Genomic DNA, 25,100 nt, shown 5'->3' with positions numbered 1-25,100 from the left:
ATTTCTGTTTTTGGATGGAAACCTTTAATGCAGCACAACTCTAAATAGTAAATTCATTCTATCTGAAAGACAGATGAACAGATAAGACCAAGACAAATGTCTTCTGTAGATTATGTCAGTCACTTATTGGCATAAAGAAGTAGTACGCACCTGCAGAATTCCAGTTGGCACAAACCAGCATGCAAATATGACAACTGTCTATGATTTTAAAACTGAGAACCAGTAGAAAATACTGCACATTTCAAAAAACAATGAACACATTCCCGCTGTGTAAACATACAGAAAAAAGCACAAGCTAGCTCCACACACATGAACATCTGTCAGTTACATCTGCTATCCCGTGAATCCAATCATCGATACACACCCACAGATGCAACGCAGATACAAAAAAGGGAATTAGAAAAAGGAATATTCATTGAATATATCAAGCATAAGAAACAACATAGTCAAAATGACATAAAATATTGTAAAAAAAAACAACATCCTCCTCATAATGCCTGAAAGATTTAGAATCTACATAGGCTCACATGTGAGCCCATTTATAGAAACACAATGTAAATGACTGCAGTGAGAAGGCATGAAGCCAGGCTCGAAACAAGCTGTTTCACAATGCATGTCTGCAAACTCTGGCCCACTTCCAGTCTGCTTCTTCTCCTCCTACAGCTGATCTTAAAAACACATCAATAACACTAATGGTATCATTACTTTGCTACGGCATCTATTAATCTTAATCGGTTCGACATGTACGATATTAAAAAGTATTTCATTACAAACAGAGCTCAAAGAGTGCAAACAAATCTTGACATCATGCAAATTGAAAACGGCGCTCATTCAGCAGGTAGGAGTTGAAGTCATAAAGTATTTTGGTTCAGACACATCCTGAGGTGGAACATCATTTTGGTCCACTTGTTATGAGAACTTATCGTACATTCAACTAAGTCACATCTAGAGAGAAAAAAAAGAAGACATCCAAGTGGTCCATAAGCTCTTTGTGGGTTAGACACCTGATGATGTGTCCGCTGAGACAATGCCTTCATTCTCAGTAAATGTTCTCTTTCCAATAAAAAAGGAAGGTCACTGAGAAATCTCCACAGAGCAGGTTTTTGCTTTGCATAATGCAGCATCTGTACACTTTCTCCTTCAGGATTTCAAATGCTCGCATGTGTCCTCCGGGAGTGACAACAAATTAGAGGGCAGAAGAAAACGTGCCAGGTTTGACTTTCTAATTTCAGGCAAAGTTGTCTGAGCTGTTTTCTCCTGCTTTTCATGCTGATACGATCTGCATCCACCCGAGGCTCGAAATGTTAAAGAGTCAGGCAGCTGTCAGTAACAAAAACATTATATATACAGAGTCAACGGCAATAATATTAGCAATAAAAACAGGTCACACCTTTTGTGTTTATGATAAGAAATGATTAAGGAAAAAATAATTCTTTAGTGTTCTAATATCTTACTTAAAGAAAAAAAATCTAATGCCTTTTAGAGATTTAATACATGAGCCATTTTTGCTGTAATCTACAGAAGCCCAGAGCGGTCATGCATTCACATATTTGATTCCCTCTGTGTTCCCGTGATAGCATGTCCATTTCATTTGTCTTCTCGAGGTCTCAGGTTATTTATGTCATTGTGTTGAATTAACAAATGTTGTTATCCTGAGATAACGACATAATTAATTCAAGATCTCCAGAAAATAAAAGAATAGTCTAATATATTACTTCATTGTAGGAAACATCATTCAGTGGTGCAACGTCAAAAGGAGCACGTCACATCCATCAGTCAGCATCAGGTCAGCGTGTCATGACCTTGTGTGTGAAATCTCAGGCGGTCACATTTGATTCATTATCTCGAGCTCTCATATGAATTATGTCGTTATCTCGGGAAAAGTCTTGTTATCTCAAGATCTCGAGACAATTATCCCGTTATTTCGGGATAACAACATTTGTCATTTCTTGATAATGACGTAAATAAACTTGTCATCATGGAACAGAGGGGAATTAAATATATGAATGCATGACCGCTTATGGCTTCCGTAGTAATCCAAAGAAACACTGAACATAAATATTTGGTAAAATTAAATTCTCCTACTTGTGATTGGTAACTGTTTTCTGATGAGTTGTGATGAAACTTATTTGGTAATTTGACAGTTTATCTGTGTTTCTTTGGAATCAAACCTGTGAAAATGCCCATATGTGTGTGCAAGTCTTCTCAGACTCACTTGTGGACAGAAGTTGAAGCACTGACCTTGCTCAGCTTAATTTCAGCATTTAGTATTTGCAGTAATGCCAATGGTACTTTTCTGTCAGTCCACTTAAAGGAGGCATGTGTGTGGGTGCGTTCAGTCCGATGTGAAAACATAATTCAAAAACTGTTTAAACATTCAGGATATCCACATGTAGAAAGGCATCCGAGTGTCTGATCCATTCTAAAGCATTGTCTTTTTGGAGTTTAAAAATGCTCCAAACAGATAAATAAGGTGGAAAAGGTGTAGAGAGAGCACGTTTAGAGAGAGGAGGAGCTCTGGCTGTAGTGTTTCAGCAGCAGCTGGTCATATTCAGCCTCAGAAGCCGGAGACATTGACGGTGGCGAGCTGCCGTCTGAGCTCAGAGATGAGTCTCTAAATGGGGACGGAGGCGTCAGAGCCACCAGCTCCTCCATATCCTTGGCTCGCCTGCTACTCACGCAAGTCCCAGCCAGGTGCTCATAAATCTTACCTGCTGGTCGATTCTCGCAGATATTGGAGACGGCCGACACCTCGGCATATGTGGTGACCGTGGAGGGGGGCTGTCTGTTCCTGGGCGGGAGGTACTGAGGTGGGCAGGGGGTGGCATCTGCGGCTGCAGGCAGAGCGGTGGCGGGGGTGGCGCTGACGGTGACTCCACCTGGCAGCATCATGGTGTTCAGCTCACTGATGTTGGCGGTGAAACGGTTCACCACACAGCTAATTTGGTCCATGATGGTGGTGCCCTGAGGTTGGCTGCCAATCATCCCTATGCCGATGTCACCCACACCTATGACGCTAATGTCTTCACCATCCACCATTACAGCACCCTGGTTGTTGTCCCCACCTCTTCTTCTGACCCCGGCAGGGTGCTCGGGTACGTAGGTGGGTAAAGCTTGTGCCTCCTCTCCATCCTCTCCTCCCTGGAAAGCCCTCGCCTTCACTGCATGCTGGCTGATGGCGGGCAGAGGTGACTGAGAGGGGGAGCAGGTGAAAGGCTGAGACACCTGTGGCTCTTCATACTGCTCTGTGACACCGGTGTCCTCAGCTGTATCTCCTTCTTTAGAGAAGGGCTTGATGATGGCTGTCTGGTTCACCTCTATATCCTTTTTCTTGACGTGGAATGACATCCTCTTCCAGAGGTTTGGTCTGTAGCCGCCTTCGTTCTGCGCCCATGTCACTGATTTCCCATTGGAACTGCAAAGAGAGACATACATAAAATTAGTTCAGTGGTTCATATTAAATATGACAGATCCACTGTCTATTAAACTCGTCTATACTGTATATTACATCATAACGTTGAGAAAAATCTGCACTGAGGTTCATGTTCCACTTCTTCTTGTCACCATCTACCATCCCCCGTTCTATCCTTTGCTCTCTGTGTAATTTCACTCCTTTCATTTTCTTTTATCTTCCCTAGAAAGAGAAATCCTTTAAGACAGTCACTCCTCTGGGAGTCTTTAACCCAAATGAGGTAGCCCCTTCTCAGCTCAGGGAGCAGTTTTTCTTGGCATAAGCAAGCTCTGATTTACCAGTTTAAGAAGGAACAGCAGATAGATAGTCTGCTTCTTGGAAATATAAGAGCAAATTCATCAATATACATGGACTCATGGACAGAAACAACGAAGTGTATGATATAAGCAGAGTGGTTTAAATTGCCTGATAATACTAAGGTCAGGTCTTTACTCTGCTATTAGAGTGTCCTTCTCGCTGAACTTTCATTGTTACCTGAGGTAAAATGTTGAATGATTGCAATGTAAACTATGATTGCTATTTTTATGAAGCAATTTGTAACCTGATATGACAAAAATCAGAAAATAGAAGGCCAAATTGCTGTTTGATCCATATGCCACAATATGATATATAACGAAATTACAAAGTAAAATACGTAATGTGTGCAAATTGTATCTTGCAAAGATTAAGACTTCATAGGGGTTTGACTCTTCTGCCAGTTACCAGTGGCCGCATTATTAAATCAAAAACATTAAATAAAGAGCTTTAAAATGCAGCATATATAACATACATACAATATATACAACTCTTGTTCTATAGAAACGAAAAAAGAACTACTTTAAGAAACTTGGTATGTAAGAAACTTTGTGCCGTTTTAAATACTGAGGCATTCATTTATTCATAATTAAATTCATAGTTACTTAACACCACTAAATTTCGCTCATATACCTGATGTTGTCTTGTGCTGACCCTCGGCGTCGAAAGAAGTTGGCCATGCTGCTGGAGGACTTGCAAGCCTTGGCAGCTTTCTTGGCATCACCCACGTGCATGCGCACCACTGTGGATGTTGTGAAAGCACTCCGGACATTTTTCTCAGGCTTGGCGAGCATGATGTACACCTGGCCATGAAACCGAACAGCAAATAACTATTAGCATAAAGATGTGGGGATACAACTACAACAACAAAAAGATGATTTTATTCATTATAACTCTGTTAGTGTGGGAATGTTTCCATTTCTTACCTTTGGGACAAACATGCAGCAGAGAGCCACTGTGGCGCTGAGGCTGACGCTAAAGCACATGGTTATGATCTTGTAGTTGGAGCCAAAGTAAATGGGAACAAAGGCCAGCCAGATGATACAGGTGGTGTACATGGTGAAGGCAATATACTTGGCCTCATTAAAATTAGCCGGAACGTTACGAGTCTGTAGGAGAGGAGGACGTTTTTTAAAACAGTGTGAGTTGAAGTGGAAATGAAATACAAAATGAGAAAAAGTCTGAGTGCAAAGAAAGAAACATATATACTATAAACAGTATAAATGTTTGCTGAAGTACCTTGAAGGCATAAAAAGTGCAGCTGAGGATAAGCAATCCATTGTAACCCAGAGGCGCCACCACCCCCAGAGTGGTCAGATTGCAGATCAAGTGTACCTCGCGGATACTGGGGTAGTCATAGATAACCTAAGACGAGGGAAAGGTAGAGGTCACTCTAGTTGTATAAATAAATGGAAATGAATGTCACCCATGTTGTAAAATACACACACACACACACACACACACACCTGTGGTGGCTCTATGATAAGAAGTGCCACAATAATCCCCAGCTGCAGCAGTATGAGGAGGAAGGCGATGACCAATTGTGCGCAGGCGGACATAAAGCGTGGTTTCTTGGTGCAGATCTTCTTCTTGCTGCCTGCCAGGATCCGCGCTATACGGTTGGTCTGGATCAAAAATAGATCAAATGGTTATGCAGGCTTCACTTATATTCACTGTGGATTATATCTCTTGTGCTGATTCATAACAATAATCTCTTTTTCAGTTCACAGATCTGAAACTTTAAGCTCAGCCCATGCACAGATCCTCAACTTCTCCCATACCGCCTTTACAATTGGCCATCATCCAATAGCTCTTTTACTCCTGCCCTTATCCTCAGATGCCCTTCTGTGCATGCTAAAAACCACACAAACTTTCGATTGTGATTGCAGACACATTGTTTGATCAAATGTGGCTCTTCAAAAGATTAAACAGGTATCACAACATTGAAAATAACTTTACTATATGAGTGTTATACTCATTTAATGAATCACTCGGCACACAGAGACGATCCCACACCACAAAAAAAATAAAGTCTGTCTTAAGTGATTGTCACAGAAAATGAAACATAACACTTATTGCTCTATCTACATTAAAGAAAGTACCTTGGTGACCAGAGCGGAGTAACTCATGGCAGGGGACAGGCCGATTCCCAGCCGCTGGAGGTAGCAGTAGACTATGTGGGGCTTGGCGATAAGGCTGAAGGTGCACAGGTAGCCCAGACATATTCCAGCCAGGATGATGTAGCAGAGCTCACGACTGGATGACTTGACCACAGGAGTGTCCCAAAATCTACAGATGGATCAAATCTCGGTTTACAAAATGACTAAAAGATAGCCGGAGCAGTAAAGAGCACGATGATATTTGACACATAAGTCACAAGACTGCTGGTTTCAATGAGGATTGCTTATCATTTCAAGCAAGTGACAAACAAATAATACTATTTCAGATTATTATAATTATACTGGATTTATATATTTTCCTATGTAATGTGTGCACCACACAAGAAATCGTAATCTTAACTAAATATATAGTTATTCATTTCTGTTTTTAGCAACTTGACCATTTTAGCAACACACTTAAAAACATTGCATTAAAAAATACCCTGTTTAGGCAAAGCAGTGTTTCCCCTGGTGGTGTGCACCACAAAAACTTGAAGATGAGGTACACTGGATGACCTATTGACACGGAGCAGTTTATATTTGTGCTCAGATTTTTAGATTCTCTCTGTAGATCCAAGACCCAAAAGAAAGTAATCACAAGAAGAGGACTGCATAAAAATAAGCAGTGTAACCAATGACCTTTCCGAAACTTTAGCACATCATGAACACAGCGTGCATGACTCATTGCTGCACTCCTTGGCTTAGAGAAAAAATTCACTATGGCATCTGATATGGAAATTGTGCCACAGGAGGCCCGTTTATTGAAATCTTCATGCAGATCTCAAAGTGCTCTCCACGCATCCTTTTACTCAGATCTGTTTTCCCCAAACAAAAATTAAGATTTGTCTATATTTCAATCCAAATCCAATCAGAGTCGAGCCCTTCCCCTAACCCTTACCCTGAAAATGAAAAAGAAACTTCGCCTGTGTCATTTCTTTGCTTGACTTCAGAGTTTTAAGGAAGACGATTCATATATTTGGTTGTCTTTTTAGGCAACGCCATATTAGCTAATCTGTATCTTATATTCTCATTTTCATGCTCTGCAGTAGTTTAAAGAGACTGATAGCAATGGCACACACATTCAATTTCCAAGGTTTGGAATATATTTCTGAAGAGCGCTGCACATATGCACGCACAAAAAAAATGCCTTGCCCCTTTGACTTTTACCATGTATGTACAGTATTAGCAGACCAGTGTAGGCTGTAATTACTTGATAAAGACAGAAGTAACAAAAAGTGTAGCCATGAGGCCCAGGCAGGCGAAGACTACTGCTGCGATTGGCTCCGGATCCCCCCAACGCACATACTGCACCGGGATGGGCTCACAACCTGAGAGATATGCAGAGATTAACAGGAGGAAGGCAGAAACATTCAAGCAAAACCTGGATTTATCTGAGTGACAGTGAACAAATGTGTATTTGTCTGCTTCAGAGCGTGATGTGGATGGAACAAAAGAAATTTACTCATATTGTTTTTTTTTTTACTGTGAACAACAACAATTTAGTCATTCTGTATAACACCTACAAGGAGGAATCAGAGAGACAAAGAACAGAATGGTAACGGGATGAATACACTGCTCCTCTCCTCTGGAGGAGACACATAAAAAATGGCTTCATGTGTTTTTCAAACTACAGTGGAACAGGAAGATTGTGGGAGACAATAAGTGTCTAAAAGAATAAGAAAAAGAGTTCAAGCTGGGGTTTTTTAATTTATTTTTTTACAGACTTTGGAGTTCAAATCTGGCTTCAGCCAAATCCTGTATTCTGGCAAGGATCTAGTATCTTGGTGTGTGTACAGTACATGAGTGTATGTGTTGATTTCAGTAATGTGACCCAGATTCAAGGCTCCGTTTTGAAATCTTATGTTTGTGAAGTGAACAGACACTCACTAATAATAAAACACATTTACCAGTGAGGTCATCCGTGGGCCAGGAGCCAAGCACACAAGCTCGACAAGTGTACTCATCAGACACATACTCATTCTCCTTGCAGGGAGTACAAGTCCAACAGCAGCTCACCTCTCCTTTACGGATCACCTGGAGACACACACATACACACACGCATACACAGTATGAAAGGGTGGAAAGGTCTCAAAGCTCCACTGGCATTTTCTGTAACTAACCTTACACGCTGATGGTCCTGCAGCGCAGGGAAAAGAGGATTTCTTCAGCATAAGAAGACAGAAAGAAAGCAAGATGTACCGGATATGTTCGAGCCTCGTTATTTTAGAAAGGTTATCTTTGTCTTAGCAGCCGTTCAGTGCTCAGAAGAAAATTGTGTGCGGTATTGTTTTGAGAAAAATGCATTGCTGATATGACAGGAAGTGGGGAACAACTCCTATCTGTTGTCAAGGTCAACAGATCATAATGTGGGCTGAGGTTTAAGTTATGAACACCAAAAACCTGCATGAGATGTGGAGCTTTGAATTCACTACAAGCTGCCACAGAATGAGGAGTCAGTGCAGAGTGTGTAGGAAGAGTTTAATGTTAGAGACTTTTGGGAGGATAAAGAGAAGGCAGACTGCAGTGTTCTCCGTGATTTGGATGGGCTGCGGGGAGTTACAAAAGCCCAGATGGGACATGATTAACGCTTGAACAAAGAGCTTTGCTCAGTCCCTGGTGGCTGGTGGGGTACTTGAGGATCTGATTGCATCGATTTTTTTAGATTGCAAACCTGTGGCACCGAGTCAAGTTAGCAAGTGCTGCGGGGGTCTTGCTTTATAGTTTACTTCTATAAAACTATGATATGTATTCTCATTCAATCTATAGTGAAGCATGAATGAATGAAACCATGTCTTTTGGTTGGAGATCATCATTACAGGACCAGGACCAGGCCAATATTAGAAAAGGATTATGATGTAGACTATTAATTTTAGTTTGGAGAGGTGCATGCATGTATGCTAATACAAAAATAAATGAAATGTTAATAAACTAATCATAGCTTGTTCATTTTAAAGCCCATCTATGTCAGCAGTGTAAAGCTTCATGTGTTGAAGTGGTGCGTACTTTGATCTGCGCCTTCTGGCAGGGCTCGGAGCAGACTGACTGGATGATGTCACTGTCGTTACTCCAGATTTCCTCATCATTCATTTTTAGGCCACCCTGGTCCCAGCTTCCCACGTGGATGTAAGCGTATTCGTCCTCGCCTATGTGCTTGAAGTTCATGATTTCATACCTGAGGTGAGACAACATATATTTAACATTTTGTTTCCAATTCCTTCCCTCCCCATCATAATCCTTACACACCTGCCAGGCGAGTCTCCATTCTGGTCAAAGAGGATCGTCTCCCCAGATACTCCAGTAAAGTTGGTCTTCATCAGGAATTCCAGAAGCTTACGGCCGTCAATGGGTCGCATGCTCTCGCACAAACCCTTTCAAGGGGGGGAGGAAGCAAAGACTGTCAATACTGTCAGGCCTGATGTGAAAGCATACAACTGTGCACAGTGTGTGGAACCAGCTCCCAGTTCTGGTTCTGCATGCAGACACCCTCTCCACATTTTAGAGCAGGCCTAAGACGTTCCTTTTTGATAGAGCTTATAGTTAGGCCTGGCTTAGGTGAGTCCTTAATCATCTTTAGTTATGCTGCTATAAGACTAGTTCGCCGGTAGGGCTTCCCATGATGCACTGAGCTCTTCTCTTCTTCTCTCCTTCACCATCTAATTCATGTGCCATCAATGCATGTTACTAACTTAACTTCTTCCCTCGAGGTTTTTCTGCCTTCTTGGCTCACGGGTTCTCACGGAATGTGGCTACACCTAGTTCGGGGATTAGGGTAAATCCTGCTGCTGTGGTCCTGCCTCTACAAATACAAACCCACCCACCATGATTTGACTTCTGCTAAATCAAACGTCCTATAAGAGGCAGAAACATGCCTCTTATAGGACGTTTTTCCTTGCCAGCGCTTGCTCATTGTGAAATTCTTGGGTCTTACTAAATAATATCATAAAGAGCACAGTCTAGACCTGCTGGACATGGAAAGTGTCATGATACTATAACTTCTGTTATGATTTTGTGCTGTGTAAATAAAGTTGAATTGTACCTTATATCCTGGACACAGGGCTTCCTGCATGGCGTGCAGGCCATAAGCCATGGAATAGATAGCATTTATGACAAAGCCCATCTTGGTGTCTTGGGCGTACTGATGGCGCAGAGACTCTCTCCCTGTGGAGAACAGAGACCAGCTCATAAGGAGATACCCAATAACATTTAGTGCAGTGGAAAGTGTGTGACGAGGTGTGTGGGACACACTCTCTCTGTGTGGTACTAACAGTTGCAGGTGCGGTTGTACATGCTGCTCTCCTGTGGATGTCCCCTCAACCTGCACTGGAAGCGATGCTGCCAGAACTCGGAGAACCAGGGGTTCCTCTGGTTGGCATCAGGCTTCAGGTTCAGGTAGTAATCATCAAACCAGGTCACGTAGGCTGACTTAAGCTTTATAGTGATTCCACCAGCCGCCTCCTTCTGGTAGCCATCTGTCACATCGTACCTGTCAGCCCAGCCATCACTGGATGGGAGGAGAAAGGGAAAGACAGACAAAAGTATGACCCCAGTAAGACTTTATATTTGACATGTTTATTTTTTCTATTTGCTGCCCTATATTTGATTTGAATGACTTGTTGTATGCACAGCTAAACATGTGAATACTAGAATGATTATTACAGATGAAGACGTACACACATTTTTCTGCTGAATAATAATAATAACATATGGTATATTGTATCCAACCGATGTATCTTGGTACCTGTTGCTTAATATTGATTAATATTAATATTTTACAGATGGAGATTTGACTGTTTAGACTTGTAAGAACATAATTACAATGCTTGTAAAAGAAATTCTTGTATTAGTAACTCTGCAGCATTCAGAACAAAGGTCTGCATCAACAGCACTGTATCAAAATCACTGATATCATTAGGATTATCTTTAGTTTAAAGTGATTTTATAAGTAAAATAACACCCGCTCAATGACAGCAGTTTTAATATGACCTGATGTAATAAGCTGTAGCTGATGCTTATGACTGAAGACTATAGTGACTATAGTCTTAAGTGTTGCACCAGTATGAAACCTAATGACTGCTCTTTAGTGGTACAGTAGAATTACATTTACGTTTAGTCATTTTGCTGAAGCTTTTATCCAAAGCGTCTTAGAAAAAATGGAAACAGTCAAGGTACAGTGCTACAAGGACATGTTAGTACTACTCTCATAGAATTAAGTCACACTTCTTAGATGGGGGTAGATTCAGCATGTCCAGTTGTTGGTAGTGTTGGAAAGGAGGTACTCTCTAAAGAGCTGGAGGTCTTCAGGAGGTTTTTAAAGGTAGAGCGGGACGCCCCTGATCTGGTAGGAACTGGCTGGATGTTCCACCAACGGGGAACAACAGACAAGAAAAGTTTGGATTGCCCTGAGCATATGGGTGGTAACTGTGTATAATGGCATTCAAGTAGGTGAGTGCAGAACCGGAGACTACTTTGTAGTCTGCATTAGTGATTTGAATTTAATGTGGGCTGCTACAGGTAGGTGGAGCTCGATGAGCAGCAGGGTAATGTGTACTGGGAGGCCTGTCAGCAGGGCGTTACAGCAATCTAGTCACAAGATGACCACAGCCTGTATCAGGAGTTGGGTAGCATGTTGAGTCAGGTAAGGCCTGATTTTCTTTATGTTGTGAAGCGTGAAGCGGCACGACAGGGCAACTGAGGTGACGTGATCAGAGAAGTTAGATGATCATGAAATATTTACCATGAGGACTCAGATGTACCACACAAGACTCACTGTGAGTATTTACTCACAAATCCAAGTCGAAGAATTGTAAAGTCATTAAACTTGTTAGAAACCACCAGAGGTCAAAGGTCGATGGTGCTTGGATAGAACGTCCTCATGTCATTTCGTGTTTATGCTTTGTTTTGCATGTATTTCTTACATAACTATTTTTGCAACGCTTGTGTATGACTGCTGATTAATTAGATCTCTGTAGGCTCGTTATCTGTGAAGTCCACAGAGACACGCTTGTAATGGAGAGCATATTGATTTACTTGATTTTAACAGCTTCAGGAGCAAATAGCTCAGTGCGGATACAAGCCCTGCACTGCAGAAACATGCTGTTCCTGTGAAACAATCTGTCATGTATTTTTAATTATAAGACAGTATTATTGATTTGTAACTTGAAAATGTAAAATAATGAATTATTTGTCTCATTCTACATGAAGGCAGTTTGGTACAAAAAGATACCCGATGCTCAGCATCTGCAGATACACCTGATCCACTGTTTATTCGGAAACCTTGAAGGCTTCGACTCAGTAAGCTGTTTCATTAGTGAGCTGTTTTAAAAGGTTTCTAGTCCATCTATTATTATCTTTCCCTCTGGACAGTTGTCTACAATCAACAGAGACAGAAGGTTGATTACACCTCCACATGCATACATGTCAACACAAACGCACAGTTGACTGACACAAAGACACAAACTCTCTTTCTGACCGACGAAAAAAGCAAAGGAAGTCATTTTTGAAAACTTCGCAAAGCAAGCTTGGAGTTACACAACAGTTGTGTGGGTGTTTTTTTTTTCTCTCTCATTTTTTCTGATGCCTGGTTCTCTGGGTGAGGTAGGAGATCATTTCATAACATATCCTTAGAGAAGCGAGCACAGAAATTGTACACTGGCATAAAAAAGACAGGGATAGATATGAAAAGCATGAAGGGCTTTGACTCTAGATAGTTTGAATCACTCTTGAACGATAGCTCTGAAACCCACACAACGACCTGGGAGGGCAGTATGCAGTATGCAGCGTGTTGCTACGCCACCTACAAGCCTGAAGACGCACACACACACATGATTTTTGCTCCTATTTCATACAGCCAGTGCAACTTATCCAGTCCTATGTGGACACTTCAGAACTTTGGAGTGGTACAAACTTGAGGCTGGCAAGGTTTTTGTGAAATGAATCTAAAACAAGACATGAAAATTGAAAAAGCTGTCGGAACAGAACGGAGAAAAAACACTCCCACGACCGAGGCGACTTCCGTTACTGTGTTTCCAGCTTAGTCAGACAACGACAACAAGCGCGAATGCCATTATTTGAGTGGGAAGCCGGTGTGGGATCATGTTGCTTTACTAGCCACCTCATTCCTCCTCTGATAAACACAGCACCACCAGGAGCCAATGGGGAAAGGTAGCAGTTACAGGGAATGTAAGTAGGGAAGGAGTAGAACACAAAGTCTAACTGAGTAGAATTAAACATAATTTTAACTGTGACTTCAGGATCAGTGGAAATGGTCCTTCTGAATGTCCATCTGTCTGACTTCTTCTCGTCTCCTCTCCTCAGCTATAGAGACCTATTGCCTCAAAATAATAGAGAACGTTATTAAACCATAATTCAATTCTCAGCAGGGAATTCATGTGTTTATGGTATGTTTACCATGTTTACCATCAATTACCTCTCCTAATTTAGGGTGTTAGCATGCAAAACAAATTTTTGCATGGAACCTTCAAACCGAACTGACGAAATCAGCATTGTCACTGAATGACTCAGGTGAAGCAGTGGAGTTCCCCTTACTGGTGAGCAAGTGCAACTTTGCCAACTAAGCTATAATCCACATGACACTTCCTTATTAAAGGCCTAGAGAAAGGAAGTGAAAGAGCAAACTACATAGTCAGTGACTGCAAATCTTGAATGACTGTTCGCCTCACAGCAAGAAGGTCCTGGTTTTGAACCTCACAGCTGTCTGGGACCTGGCTTCCTTCCACAGTCCAAAGACATGCAGGTTAACTGGTGACTCTAAATTGCCTATAGGTGCAATTGTGATTGTGAATGGTTATTTGTCTCTATGTGTCAGCCCTGGGATGAACTGGTACCCAGCCTATTGTCCAATGTGTTCTGGGATCAGCCCCCCGCAACCCTGATAAGGATAAGCGGTAATGGAAAATGGATAAATAGGTGGAAGAGTGTGCCACATTTAATGACAACTTATCCAATACTCAACTTTGTGGTGGCATCAGAGAAAAAGTCAAGGGATCGCCTGTTGGGATTTAATCTTTGTGAACTATGAATGTTTATTTCATGGAAATGAATCCAAAAGTTGTCTTAAACAGAGAGGGACTGTCTGACTGTTTGTCACATTTTGAAGAATGGAGCTCAAGGCCTCTCAATTCTATAATGTTCTTGTAACATTTGCAAGAATTTTTGTGTTTCTATTGATTTGTAGACAAAAAATCTGAAGGCTGACAGTGGCTTAGATAAAAACCCCATCAACATGATTTGCTCCTTTTCATGCACTGCACACATACACAAACTCGACGACAGTTCCTCAAGGCTGACATGAAAAAGATGGTTTGTGCGGGCAACCAACTAGAATAGCAACAAAAAGTACTGAAGCCTATGAAGGACAAAACTGGACATAACAGTGCACACTGGAGCATGTTCGCATTGATGCATGTGCATCAAAAGACCATGGCATATAATTAGCCTCAAAACAGAATAGCAAACAAACAAATACACAATAATATCTGAAACTAAGCAGATGACACCGCCACCGTCTGCAAGCTCTGTGTGGTAATGCGGATCATAGAGTGTGGTGTTTTGTAAGATGTAGTTCAAGGTTATTTTATGTTTCCTGCTGTCAGATTTGAGCGACAGCCTACATATGTGGCTCCTAATGAGGAAAGGCATTTATAGAACACCAGGGACGAGAGTGAGCCAGAGAGCTAAACCTTAAAATAAGACATGTTATTCTCGGAGGGAGTGAAGCCTCCTGCTAAATCAACCCCCTCTTTCCCGCGTTTTTATTTTTATTTTTATTTTTATTTTTATTTGTTTATTTTAGTTTGATTCATTTTAATTGCATACTTTCACTCCTTCACCATATGCCCAGTCTTTAGTTCCCTAATAGAAAATGTCATTTTTAAAATGTGTGATCTTCCACATAGGACTCTGCGTATTTAATCTATTTATTTGTTTATTGAGGTGGCTACCACCTACCAGCCTCATTTTCTTTAGTCGTTTTTTTTCACTGTTGCGATAGTGACAATATTATACTATTTAATACTGAATATTTTTCTCCATCTGAGTGCTTGAAACTGAATGGTCTTACAAAGAACAGACCAAATGTAATCTAATTTGAAGATAGAAAAATATCTCATTCCTGGCAGCCTCATAACAGTTTGTGGCACAGTATCATGGCTATTTACATGCAAAAAAATCAGTTTCAATCAAATCAAATACCTCAAGTTTCCTAGACCATGGTGAAGTTGATGGATTTGATGAAGAAGATAACATGGAGGATGATGATAGGACAAAGATGGCGGCAATGACAACAAACACATCTTGTCTGATACTGGACATCTGAAGAGAGTCTTGGATTGAAAATGAATGCACAACACTATAAAAAAAACTGAAGCACAAATATTTCTGTCTTAAAAAGTCCATGAATAAGTTATGCAACATACCACAATCCACAACTCACCTTCCAACCAGCAGAAACTCTCCTACCAGATTTTGTCGCCTCATGGCCATCAGAATGCCTCGCACCGTCATGCCCTCACAGAAGCAGGCCACCACCCTGGCTTTGGGCAGGTGGCCTCGTAGCTTCTGCAATAGCTTGTCAAAGCTCTGTTCCCCTGCATTGCTGTATATCTTATCTGAGTGGGCGATGCAGATCCCCTCCTTTGCTGCCATGTCTTTAAATGCCTCCATACCACTCTCTCCATAATTACCTATGGAGGAGAAAACATGAGTGGGCAGGAGTGTTCGGTGTTGTCATGATTGAGAACAATCTTGAAACTGGTCTCAAGGCTACTTTTTGAAGAACTGTGGCTCGTCTCAAAATTGAGCCCATTCTTATTTAGTCTCGTCTTGGTTTCAGAGAAAGAAGACTCACTACGACTTTTAGTTCAAGACCCCTCAAGACCACACTGCAGGAATCTCACTGGCTGATTTATTTGTTAACAACATTCCTGTAACTGGAATGTAATACTTCCTGCTTCAAATGTAACCGTCCCTGTCCGCCTTCACAAGCTCTCCAAGGAAATGATTGTGGCTGTCAGCCAAACCATCTGCAACAAAATTTAACTTCCTAAACTGCAAAGTTCATCTGCAGTGAGTCCAAAAAAAATAAAACACCCATTAGTCTGTAAATGCTGCAATGCAATCACAGATTTAGGGAGTATTTGCTACATATTCGTAGTTTTATACTATCTGGTCTTGACTTGGTCTTACTGGTCCTGGTTTCATTCTCTGACTCTGGACTTGGTTTTGACTATACCAGTGGTGTTCATGTACATACAAAATCTGTAGTTTGTGACCTAACTAAAGTACTGGTGTAATGCCATGGTATAAACTATCAAATACACTGATGTAATATCAGCACAATACTTGAAAATCTGGTCATTTGTGCCCATTATGGCGACTGTCAGCGGACTTACGTGTTGTTGCTAAAAATGAGGTCACCTATTTTATCTACTAACTCTAGACATGACATTGTCAAATAGATCCAATTCTGAGGAAAATCATAATTATCTGTATCTGTATCTGTTCAACCAACTAAATAATCTGTCTTCATACTCAGAATAGCCAGCGTTTAAACTTGGCATGGGCAGGACTAAGTGAAATTTTGCCTGAAATAGATGTGTTGAATGTCATTTGATTAGAAAACAGCCTCAGAACTGAGCTTACTGTTTACTACAGTACAAGCTTTGTTCCTTTAAGATTTGTTATGTTTATTAATTATTAGAAAAGGGATATTGACATATTTTTTGATGATACCTGTACTCGATTCACCTGAGTTTACTTTGTGTGAGTATGTATGGCATTTCACCTTCCGTGGCCCCATGACACCGTATTTCATTCTTTAAACAGTATACTCATCTTTCGTCAACTCCCTGTCCATGTTGCTGATGATGGAGTGGAGCCATTTCTGTTGATACTTATTGCATCCCTGTCTAACTCTCCGAGAATTATTAGTTTATTATTATTAGTTTGTTGCCTGCAGGTATAGGTGAAATGTAATGCAGGGCTGAGCTGTACTGTGTTTCATAATCACAAACCATATCCTCTGGAGCTACGGTAAATATGGAATCTTCGCATTTCTGTGCTTCTTTAAATAAATACACCAGTTCTGTTAGTTCTGAACACTTTTAAAGCAATTTTGTGTTGGTATAATTTCTGAGTCATTAGTTTATGTAAACGCTGTGCCTATTAAGGAGCAAGTTGCACTTGCATTTGACAGATACAGTATTATGACTGAGGTGTTGGATTACCATACAGTATTTGTAATCATTCACAGAGATTAGAAACCTAAAATATATAGCATGCACATTGAACGCCAAACATTTTACACTGAATGTTTGCCTTGTTTGGTTGCCTTGTAACTCATTAGCATCCTTGTAGATGACTGTCTAGTGTCAGATTAAAAAACAAAGGTTAAAAATAAATAACTGAATAAATGAATGAGTGTGTGTGTGTGTGTGTGTGTGTGTGTGTATAATTACATGCATAAAATGACAAATGTGTCATTTTGACAACATCCCACTGCCTACTGCACTTCAAAAAGACTAGTCCACAACATAAACAGTAAAACATTATAATAAAAATTACATGACATGAGCTTTTATCCTGGGAAAAACATTTGGCATCCAAAAAACGTTTATTTATTTTTTATCCTCCTCTACAGTTTGATTTTCTTTAATGGAATAATCAGGAACGATCCAGTCGGGCTAAAGGATTTAGCACTTATTCTCATTAAGGGGGATTTATTTCCTAAACATATGGCACCGAGCCGCTAAAAGGTTAAAAAGAAGCGGTAAACATATAAAATATTTAGGCTGATATTGAGAATGATGCCAGTATCACATATTTTGTCTCTGAATATGTGGGATTAGAGGCAGGGGACGATGACCCGGTGTGTTTATAGTGCCTAGATAGAGTTTCAGATCAGTCTTCTATCCACACTTCCAATTATCCATTTCACTGTCCACAAAAACAATAAAGATGCTACTTTATCCAACTATTTTTAGAACATGTTTTATTCTGGGAGAAAAAAAGGTTCTTCCTGATGGGTGACATGACGTAAATCTTTTAGTAACAATAAAAATAAAGTACTAAAATGTAAATCTGGTAATGACCTGCTCTTAGAATGTGATCAGAGGCTAAGGCAGAGCTGAAATCAGTGGACAGAGTGCTGTGATAACCAGAGAGTTCAAAGCCTGTGGCAGATGTTCCCTGGGAAGCTTTGCCAGCATTGCCACCGGATTACAGAGAATATATAATCAGAGCTAATTTTGTATAAATGTCGTATTCATGCAACACATATAATGTATAGTAACAGCTTAAATCAACAATGTTGCAGGGGATTGACTTTGTGCATCATGTGTGAGTATTTGTCTGTGTATGTGTATCTATTGTGGCTCCAGTGTGCCACTGAAAATGATACACAGTAAGTTGTTTGGCTGAGCGTCCTCTAGGTCAGAATGTCAGTAAGTAAAAGTATAACGCTTCTCTTCCACCCCTTCAGACAGAAAACTCTCTGAACTACTGAAACCAAGAACTGAAAGTAAGAACTGAGTCAGCCGCTGCCCACATTTATGCATATACAGGCTTCTCCATATCTGACCCAAAGTCAACGACAAAAATAAAAAGAGAGCGCTCACACAAATATATGATTTACTGCTGCATTGTTGTATAGGATGCACCTGACAACTCTGTGTAAATGTTATAAATGTGGCTTAATCCAAGTGCAAGTTCGATAAGCAGCGATGGAAGGAGAATGACAATCTTACCCTCTGTGTGTATTGCGGATACGTAGCTCCAGCTATATCTCTTGACAATGTCCACCATGGCTCTGGCCTGTTGCATATCTGATGGCACCACCCTCATGAAATATTTATACAGGCTCTGTTGGATGGAATTTACATGTTCACAAGTCTGGCAGTGTACTTTGCATGTTTCTATGTGACAGCCTGTTTACCAGTTACATGCATTCATGTAAGCTTTGGTCTGTTTTAGTCCACATTATACTAATGTTGCAGTATTTTGGCCTCCACTCAGCGGTTTAACATTGAATACATTGTGATATGAATCAACCTTGGGATCAGTAATCCATCATAATGAAATATCTGCTTCTATTGCTGTCAAAGCTGTGCTATCGCCAGAGGATAATATTGTTTCAAGTTAGGTTTCTTTGTGAGGTTTACACTTTGAATTTCATCAAACTCTGAATTCTGTGTTTTGCAGTGATGTTACTGTTTTTGGATACATGGTCTTACCTTGTCACTGAGGTCCATGCTTGTGGCTGAGTAAGCTATCTGCGGGATGTTGAAGAGCTGGAGGAGATTTTGCACCTGAATTGCCACAGAGCTGGATCCCGGTCCAATCAGCCCCACAATGGGCTTCTTCGCCTGTAACAGCAAGCTGCCCGCCTCTGCGGTACACCTGCCCTGGCTCTCCTCCTCTTCATTGGACACTAGCGTGTCCCGGATGAACTCAATACTCTGCTCCAGCGCCACTGCAGAGTGCCAGCACGAATCCCTGGTGTAGAAAGATTGGGTTCAAACTTGTTTAGGCAAGCAGCAGGGAAATAAGAGGAAGATATCTTGGAGTGGCCAATTGGATGCTTTTTAAGTACACAGTGTGCCGCTCATGTTTTCAAAAGAAGCGTTTAACTGACAATTTTTTGGAGCTGTGAGAAGTCTGCAATCCAAAGTTTAGGCAAAGCTAATGTGTGGTTTTAGAGTCAAATCATAAATTCCACAGTATTTTTTATCACAAATGTGCTGCTTTGGATGGTGTTTCCTTTCTGTGCTGTGGCAGAGAGATATTTCCTCTTAGTCACATGTAGCTTTGTTGCTAGGGCACAAGACCAGCATCAGTCTCTCTTATTAGCTTCAGCTGAACTTCTTAGGAATGATTTCTGTATGAAACAGAAATCAGACTGTTGATCACATCTCTCATTTGATACAGTGTGGTTGCTCTTGGAAGGAATCACTTCAATTTAAATTTCAATTTTATTTGTATAGCCCAAAGTCACAAAGTACATTTGCCTCAGAGGGCTTTACAATCTGTACAGGGAGTGACACCCTCTGTCCTTAGACCCTCGGTTCGAGTGAGGAAAAACTTGCCCACAAAAAACCTTTAACAGGGAAAAAATGTGGAAGAAACCTCAGGAAGAGCCACAGAGGAGGGATCCCTCTCCCAGGACGGACAGACGTGCAATGGATGTCACGTGTACAGGACAGATCAGCACAAACATATTGTACAATTACAATGACTGACACACCTTCACATGCCTTTTGGGGACGAGTAACGATTGTGGGGACCATTTCGTTCATCTTTTGATTTTTAAGGCAATGTCTCCAACCACCCTGTCAGCAGCTGCTGGTTGCCATCTCAGGGTGAACATCTAATTTACTCCATTGCCTACATTCTCCTCTATTATAGCCTAATTCTGTGAAAAGCTTCGCCTTCCTTAAGTGATTGGAAATTGAAATAAAAGTACACTGCAGTTAATGTGGCGGACCCTGCCTCAGGGTCAGGCATCTGTGTACAGTAACTTTTTACGTTTAATGAAAAGCAAGACAAGAAATGGAGCCTCATTTGTGCTGATTATCCAGTAACAAACGACTAAACTCCTGTTTGTGACTGTGCAAGCTGATTGGATCCCTGCTTGGTATTCTAAAGAAACACGTTTATGCAAAACCTCAAGGTATTATCCTGCCCTGACTGCTGTCTTTCTGCTGTCTCTTACAGAAAAATGAGATGAGCCACAATTCTTTTCAGTTAACTCATAGCTCAAATATTATTTTCTGACCTGATCTCGCAGCCTAGGGTGATGTTTGGGAGGATAGAGGGGTCCGCGTTAATCCGATCCAGAGTGTGCATCATGGCCTCCACTCTCTGGATCCCATACTGCTCCCGCACCGCACCGCACTTCCTCTCATGGACCTGAACAAAGTGTAACACAACTGGATTACTATCATTTATCACATATGGAGAAAATGAGCACACAGACACACATAAGAACACACAGCATGTACCTTGTCTGCAGGTGGTTGGTGATGGACAGAGAACAGAGCTCCTATGATGATGTCACCGGGGATATGTGCTAATACCCGCCTTTCAGTATTCTGGGCTTGGACCCCAACCTTGTCTTTCAGTCCCAGCCAGTTCAGATCAGATCCCAGTAACACAATCACTGTCAACAGCCTCATATGCAAGCCAAATCTATTTTCCATCATTGTGTTTCTCCTCGCGCCTGTTGCCATCCTACGTCCTCTTAGAGCTGAGGTTCAGACAAAAGTGTGGTCTTTGGCACGTTGCTTGTATTGCCAGGGGGAAGGGTTAGACTCCTGAAGGAAATGACAAGGAAGTAAATGAGCCACTTTTTAGTGTAAGACTTTCTCAGACATTCAGCTATTCAGCTGTCGTATATTCAGTGGTGATGCAGTTGAAGATGTTTGAAGAGAAACTCCGCCGACACTGTCTTAGTTGCATAACAAATTTATTACAATAAGTTCAGTATTGTACAAGTAAAACGTTACTTGGAGAGCCCCTGGCCGAATAATGAGACTTTCCCGAACTGTGCAGGGCAAGCCCTTATATACAGTAGGTTATGCCCCCAAAGCATATAATCAAAAATGACTTACCCCAAGACAGGGGACATTTAAGGACAGATAGCTATGAGAACTTCCTTTCCCAAGATACCCCATTTATGGGCCTTAACCTTTGACCTGCCCTCTCCATTAACTTCTCTTAAAGTAAAGCACACACACAGCAGGAAAAAGCAACCCCACATGTGACCTGAGACACCCCATCCTACATAGATCAACACACCCAACAGCATACCAGGATGGTGGCTCTCCGGTACTCCTATTCAAATAACCCCAAAGTCTAGATGGCATTAGAATACCAGCTAGCTGCACAAATAAGTGTCTTAATGTAAACTATCTGTTTATAATAGTACTATTGTTAATACGTAACTATGCATCTATGTGCAGACACCTCACAACCACAGATGACAGTACATTTAAACTGTTCTATTTTTACAGCTCTTCCTTAAAAGAAATGTAAAAAAAATAAAAATAAAATCAACTTGCTTTCCATGGTGCTGAAATGTTGTTGGCAGACTAGTCCAATACACTATCAACAGCATGTAAAACTCAATTTTATTTTCCATTGAAGAATTCCTTCGTTATTGTGCCTCACACTCAAAGTAACAGACAACTTCAGCCTACCTGTTTCCTGCCAGCAGCCTCGCAGATGCCATTCCTTTTGAGACCGTTTCCATCACGCAGGAGCAGTGAGAAGAAAAGCGCTGCAGGTTTCTGCTCAAGCTCAGTCTGGCGCCTGGCTACAGCAAACTGCAAATAGCAGCAGATAATATAGCCGGTTATTGGAACATGTTTGACTTACTGACGCACACACGGTGCCCCCCCTCCTTCTCCATCTCCATCTCCACCTCCTCCTCCTCCAAAAAGACACAGTGGAAGGCATGGAGTAGCAACAGTGACTAAATTAGTACAGTGGGAACTGTGGAAAGCTCCGGGAGGCGAGCCACATTTCATTAAACATGAAAAAAAAGAAGAAGAAGTAAACAAATAGATGATGAAACTAGTAACGAATTAGACTTATAACAGCTCAGAGGTGTTAAATATGCAGTGTGAGCGCTTCTCTGCACACGATTGGCTGACTGTTAATTGATGATTTTTGCATCTTTTTGCACTCATAATGCTCCCAAATTATATAAATTATTATAACTGTGACTCGAAATGATTAAGTAATCACTGATCAGACATCATTTAATTAAAAAAGCTCATCACACGTGTCGTTTAAATTACCCAAACATAAAGGATGAGAAAGGTGGCTACCTTTAATAGGAAAAGTTCCAGTTTTAGGATCTGTTCAACAGTCATGCAAACATGGTTTTGTGGCTGACCTTCTTTGTCTCCATTCAGAGGTTGAAATCTGAATGTCTCATGGCCTTCCATTGAATTACTAATCATGCTCTCTGTGTTCACAGATACAAGGTTCTTCTGAGTTGGATGGAAAATGATAATGTCCAGGGCATGAAAATGCACTTCCATTGTAACTCTCAGGTCAGAGTGACTCCAGACATAATTAAAAGTTTGTTTGCTTTCATATAAAGTGCATCTCTTACCTGATTTAATGTATTTCTTTCCAGTCTTGTCAAGAGACCATATTTTTAAGTCATTTGTTACTGGATAACCAAACTAGAAGCACTGTGCTCACAGGTTAGAATCGTGACCTAACAGACAGGTAAATCATGAAAGGGTGAGACACAGATCTGACCTCAGGCATAATTATGCTGCTTTGTGATGAATGGCTTAATCTGCAGTGGAGAAACAACTGAATCCACAAAGTTCACAATCAACAGTCAGCGAGTGAAGTATGATTTGATACCACATGAATGCATGTATGACAAGCTTAGTACATGGCACAGAAGTGGTTAACTTCAGCTAATGGAGTGGAACGTCCAGCTTTAACTTAGAGAGGCTACACCATAGCTGAACCGTATAGGGAGCAAACATGTTGATCTGAGCAATCTGGGTACACTTAATCCTTCTGTGATAGAGCTGGGAATAGGATACGTGGAATTCACAGTAATTCATTTACAGTTCAGTAGTTCAGTACTTCCAGTGGCTTCTTCTATAAGATACAGGGATCATCAGGGCTTTGCAGGCTCCCAACTGAATTTCAAGTCACAGTTCGTTAGCAGTGATTGTAAATCATGTAAGATCTATGATGCACATCCTACACAACAACATAACATTTCTGTTATGGAGGTTCATTACTAGGAGCCAAATGAATGAAGCGCTGTCTACACTTTGCTGCTTTGTTAGTTGCCTGGGGAGACTGAGACAAAGAGGTGAATGGCCATCCAGAGGGACAGAAGTAGTCACATGGCGCCCTCTCATGGAGACTCATTGCTGTAACGGATAGAGCTGTCCATACAGTCAACACAACGGAAGTTGACTCACCTGTTTTCTCCCTCAAATGCAACCACCAAACTGCAAAACACACATTTTGTACATGTTTACTCTTTATAGTTTCAAGATCTAAGAGTACAAAGTGACTGTAAATAAGACCAGTGTGCTACATCTACATCTAAAAAGACAACACTGGGTTCCTACTGTTATCCTCTGACCTTTAGGAAAGACTTGTGACGGATGAGAGAAGGGGGAAGTTAAAGCAGAGTGCAGACAATGTTGCAATTGTATCACTGTCCGCCTCCAGTCACAAAGTGATTCTGAGTCCACCCACAATGACACTAATTGTAATGCTACCTATTGTTAGTGATTTTTATGATCATTATGTATAATCAGTGGCAAATTGTTTCTCACTTGTCAGACAAAAGTTAGTGTTCTGGTACAAGAGTTGATTCTGAGATGCAGCACTTCACAAGCAGCGGATTATGACACACTGAAGAAGCTGAAATGTAGAGGAGCAAGCCTGAGGGAAGTTTGATTAACTTGATTAACGGTCAACTTGGCAATGTTCATGTGATGTATGACAAATACATCATTCTTTTATGACCCCAAATTGTTTGTAGTTTCAGTAGTTGTAAACAAAGTAACAAAAAATAATTAAATAATTATAAACAAAAGTAACTTCCTGAATTTACTGCAAAATGTAGTTAAACTACTAGTTTATGCATATGCTGGGGCAACACTGATCATATGTTTTGGTTGCATTGGTGCATTTTGGATGTGAGAACAGTGAGTGTTGTGCTGAGCAAGTCACTATAGAGAAATGGATTCAATTAGACTACAGGTCAAAGGTCAGGTCAGGGTGGTTGTGGTCACAGGTGTAGAGCATCATGTGATGTGAGACAGCAGCAGTTGAAAGGTTCTTCCCAGAAAGCATTTCATGAAAGCAAATACCACAACTTGCGCCTTGGGGATGGTTTTCTTTTATCATGCTCATCGGCTTCTGCATTCAATAAATCTGTTGTTTAAATCCTCAGTAGGTGGTGTCACATGACGCAGGCCAATCAGACACTCAGATCGGTCAAACCTCCACAGACAGCCTATCCAGGTGGATCACAGACTAAACTCTGATAATCTACCTGTGTGTGTGTGTGTTCTGACTTTGTTTATTTCATGTACCAGCTTATAAATCAGAGTCCGACTCGCAATTTATGCAGCAAAATAGTGACACGAAAAAGTTTAATTTACATA

General features: G+C 41.0%; 1 protein-coding gene across 1 annotated transcript; it reads right to left on the bottom strand.

Moving 5' to 3' along the window:
• Positions 1-825: 825 nt before the first annotated feature.
• On the bottom strand, positions 826-22,379 carry grm5a (glutamate receptor, metabotropic 5a). Its single transcript, XM_027273240.1, has 18 exons — positions 22,137-22,379; positions 20,940-21,251; positions 20,714-20,847; positions 19,173-19,434; positions 18,687-18,801; positions 15,377-15,626; positions 10,191-10,426; positions 9,962-10,083; positions 9,169-9,293; positions 8,929-9,097; positions 7,833-7,959; positions 7,136-7,253; positions 5,869-6,055; positions 5,233-5,391; positions 5,006-5,131; positions 4,693-4,875; positions 4,400-4,569; positions 826-3,415 (listed from the first exon to the last, which is right to left on the bottom strand). The coding sequence occupies exons 2-18, from the start codon at positions 21,165-21,167 to the stop codon at positions 2,500-2,502; spliced, it is 3,627 nt and encodes a 1,208-aa protein (XP_027129041.1). The 5' UTR covers positions 21,168-21,251; positions 22,137-22,379; the 3' UTR covers positions 826-2,499.
• Between the last annotated feature and the right edge of the window lie 2,721 nt (positions 22,380-25,100).

Source organism: Larimichthys crocea, chromosome XXII, assembly GCF_000972845.2.
Source record: "Larimichthys crocea isolate SSNF chromosome XXII, L_crocea_2.0, whole genome shotgun sequence".
Classification (NCBI taxonomy): Eukaryota; Metazoa; Chordata; class Actinopteri; family Sciaenidae; genus Larimichthys; species Larimichthys crocea.
Note: the sequence above shows the minus strand (reverse complement) of the source record. Positions and strands in the feature narration are given on the sequence as shown.

What these genes read in the sequence shown, in the direction of transcription:
- grm5a (XM_027273240.1), bottom strand. Translation starts at nt 21,167, where the DNA reads ATGGCAACAGGCGCGAGGAGAAACACAATGATGGAAAATAGATTTGGC. An exon ending in GCCCACGGATGACCTCACTG is followed by an intron (nt 7,254 to 7,832) that starts GTAAATGTGTTT and finishes CATATCTCTCAG; the next exon opens with GTTGTGAGCCCATCCCGGTG. An exon ending in GCTGCATGTTTGTCCCAAAG is followed by an intron (nt 4,570 to 4,692) that starts GTAAGAAATGGA and finishes TTTCATGGCCAG; the next exon opens with GTGTACATCATGCTCGCCAA.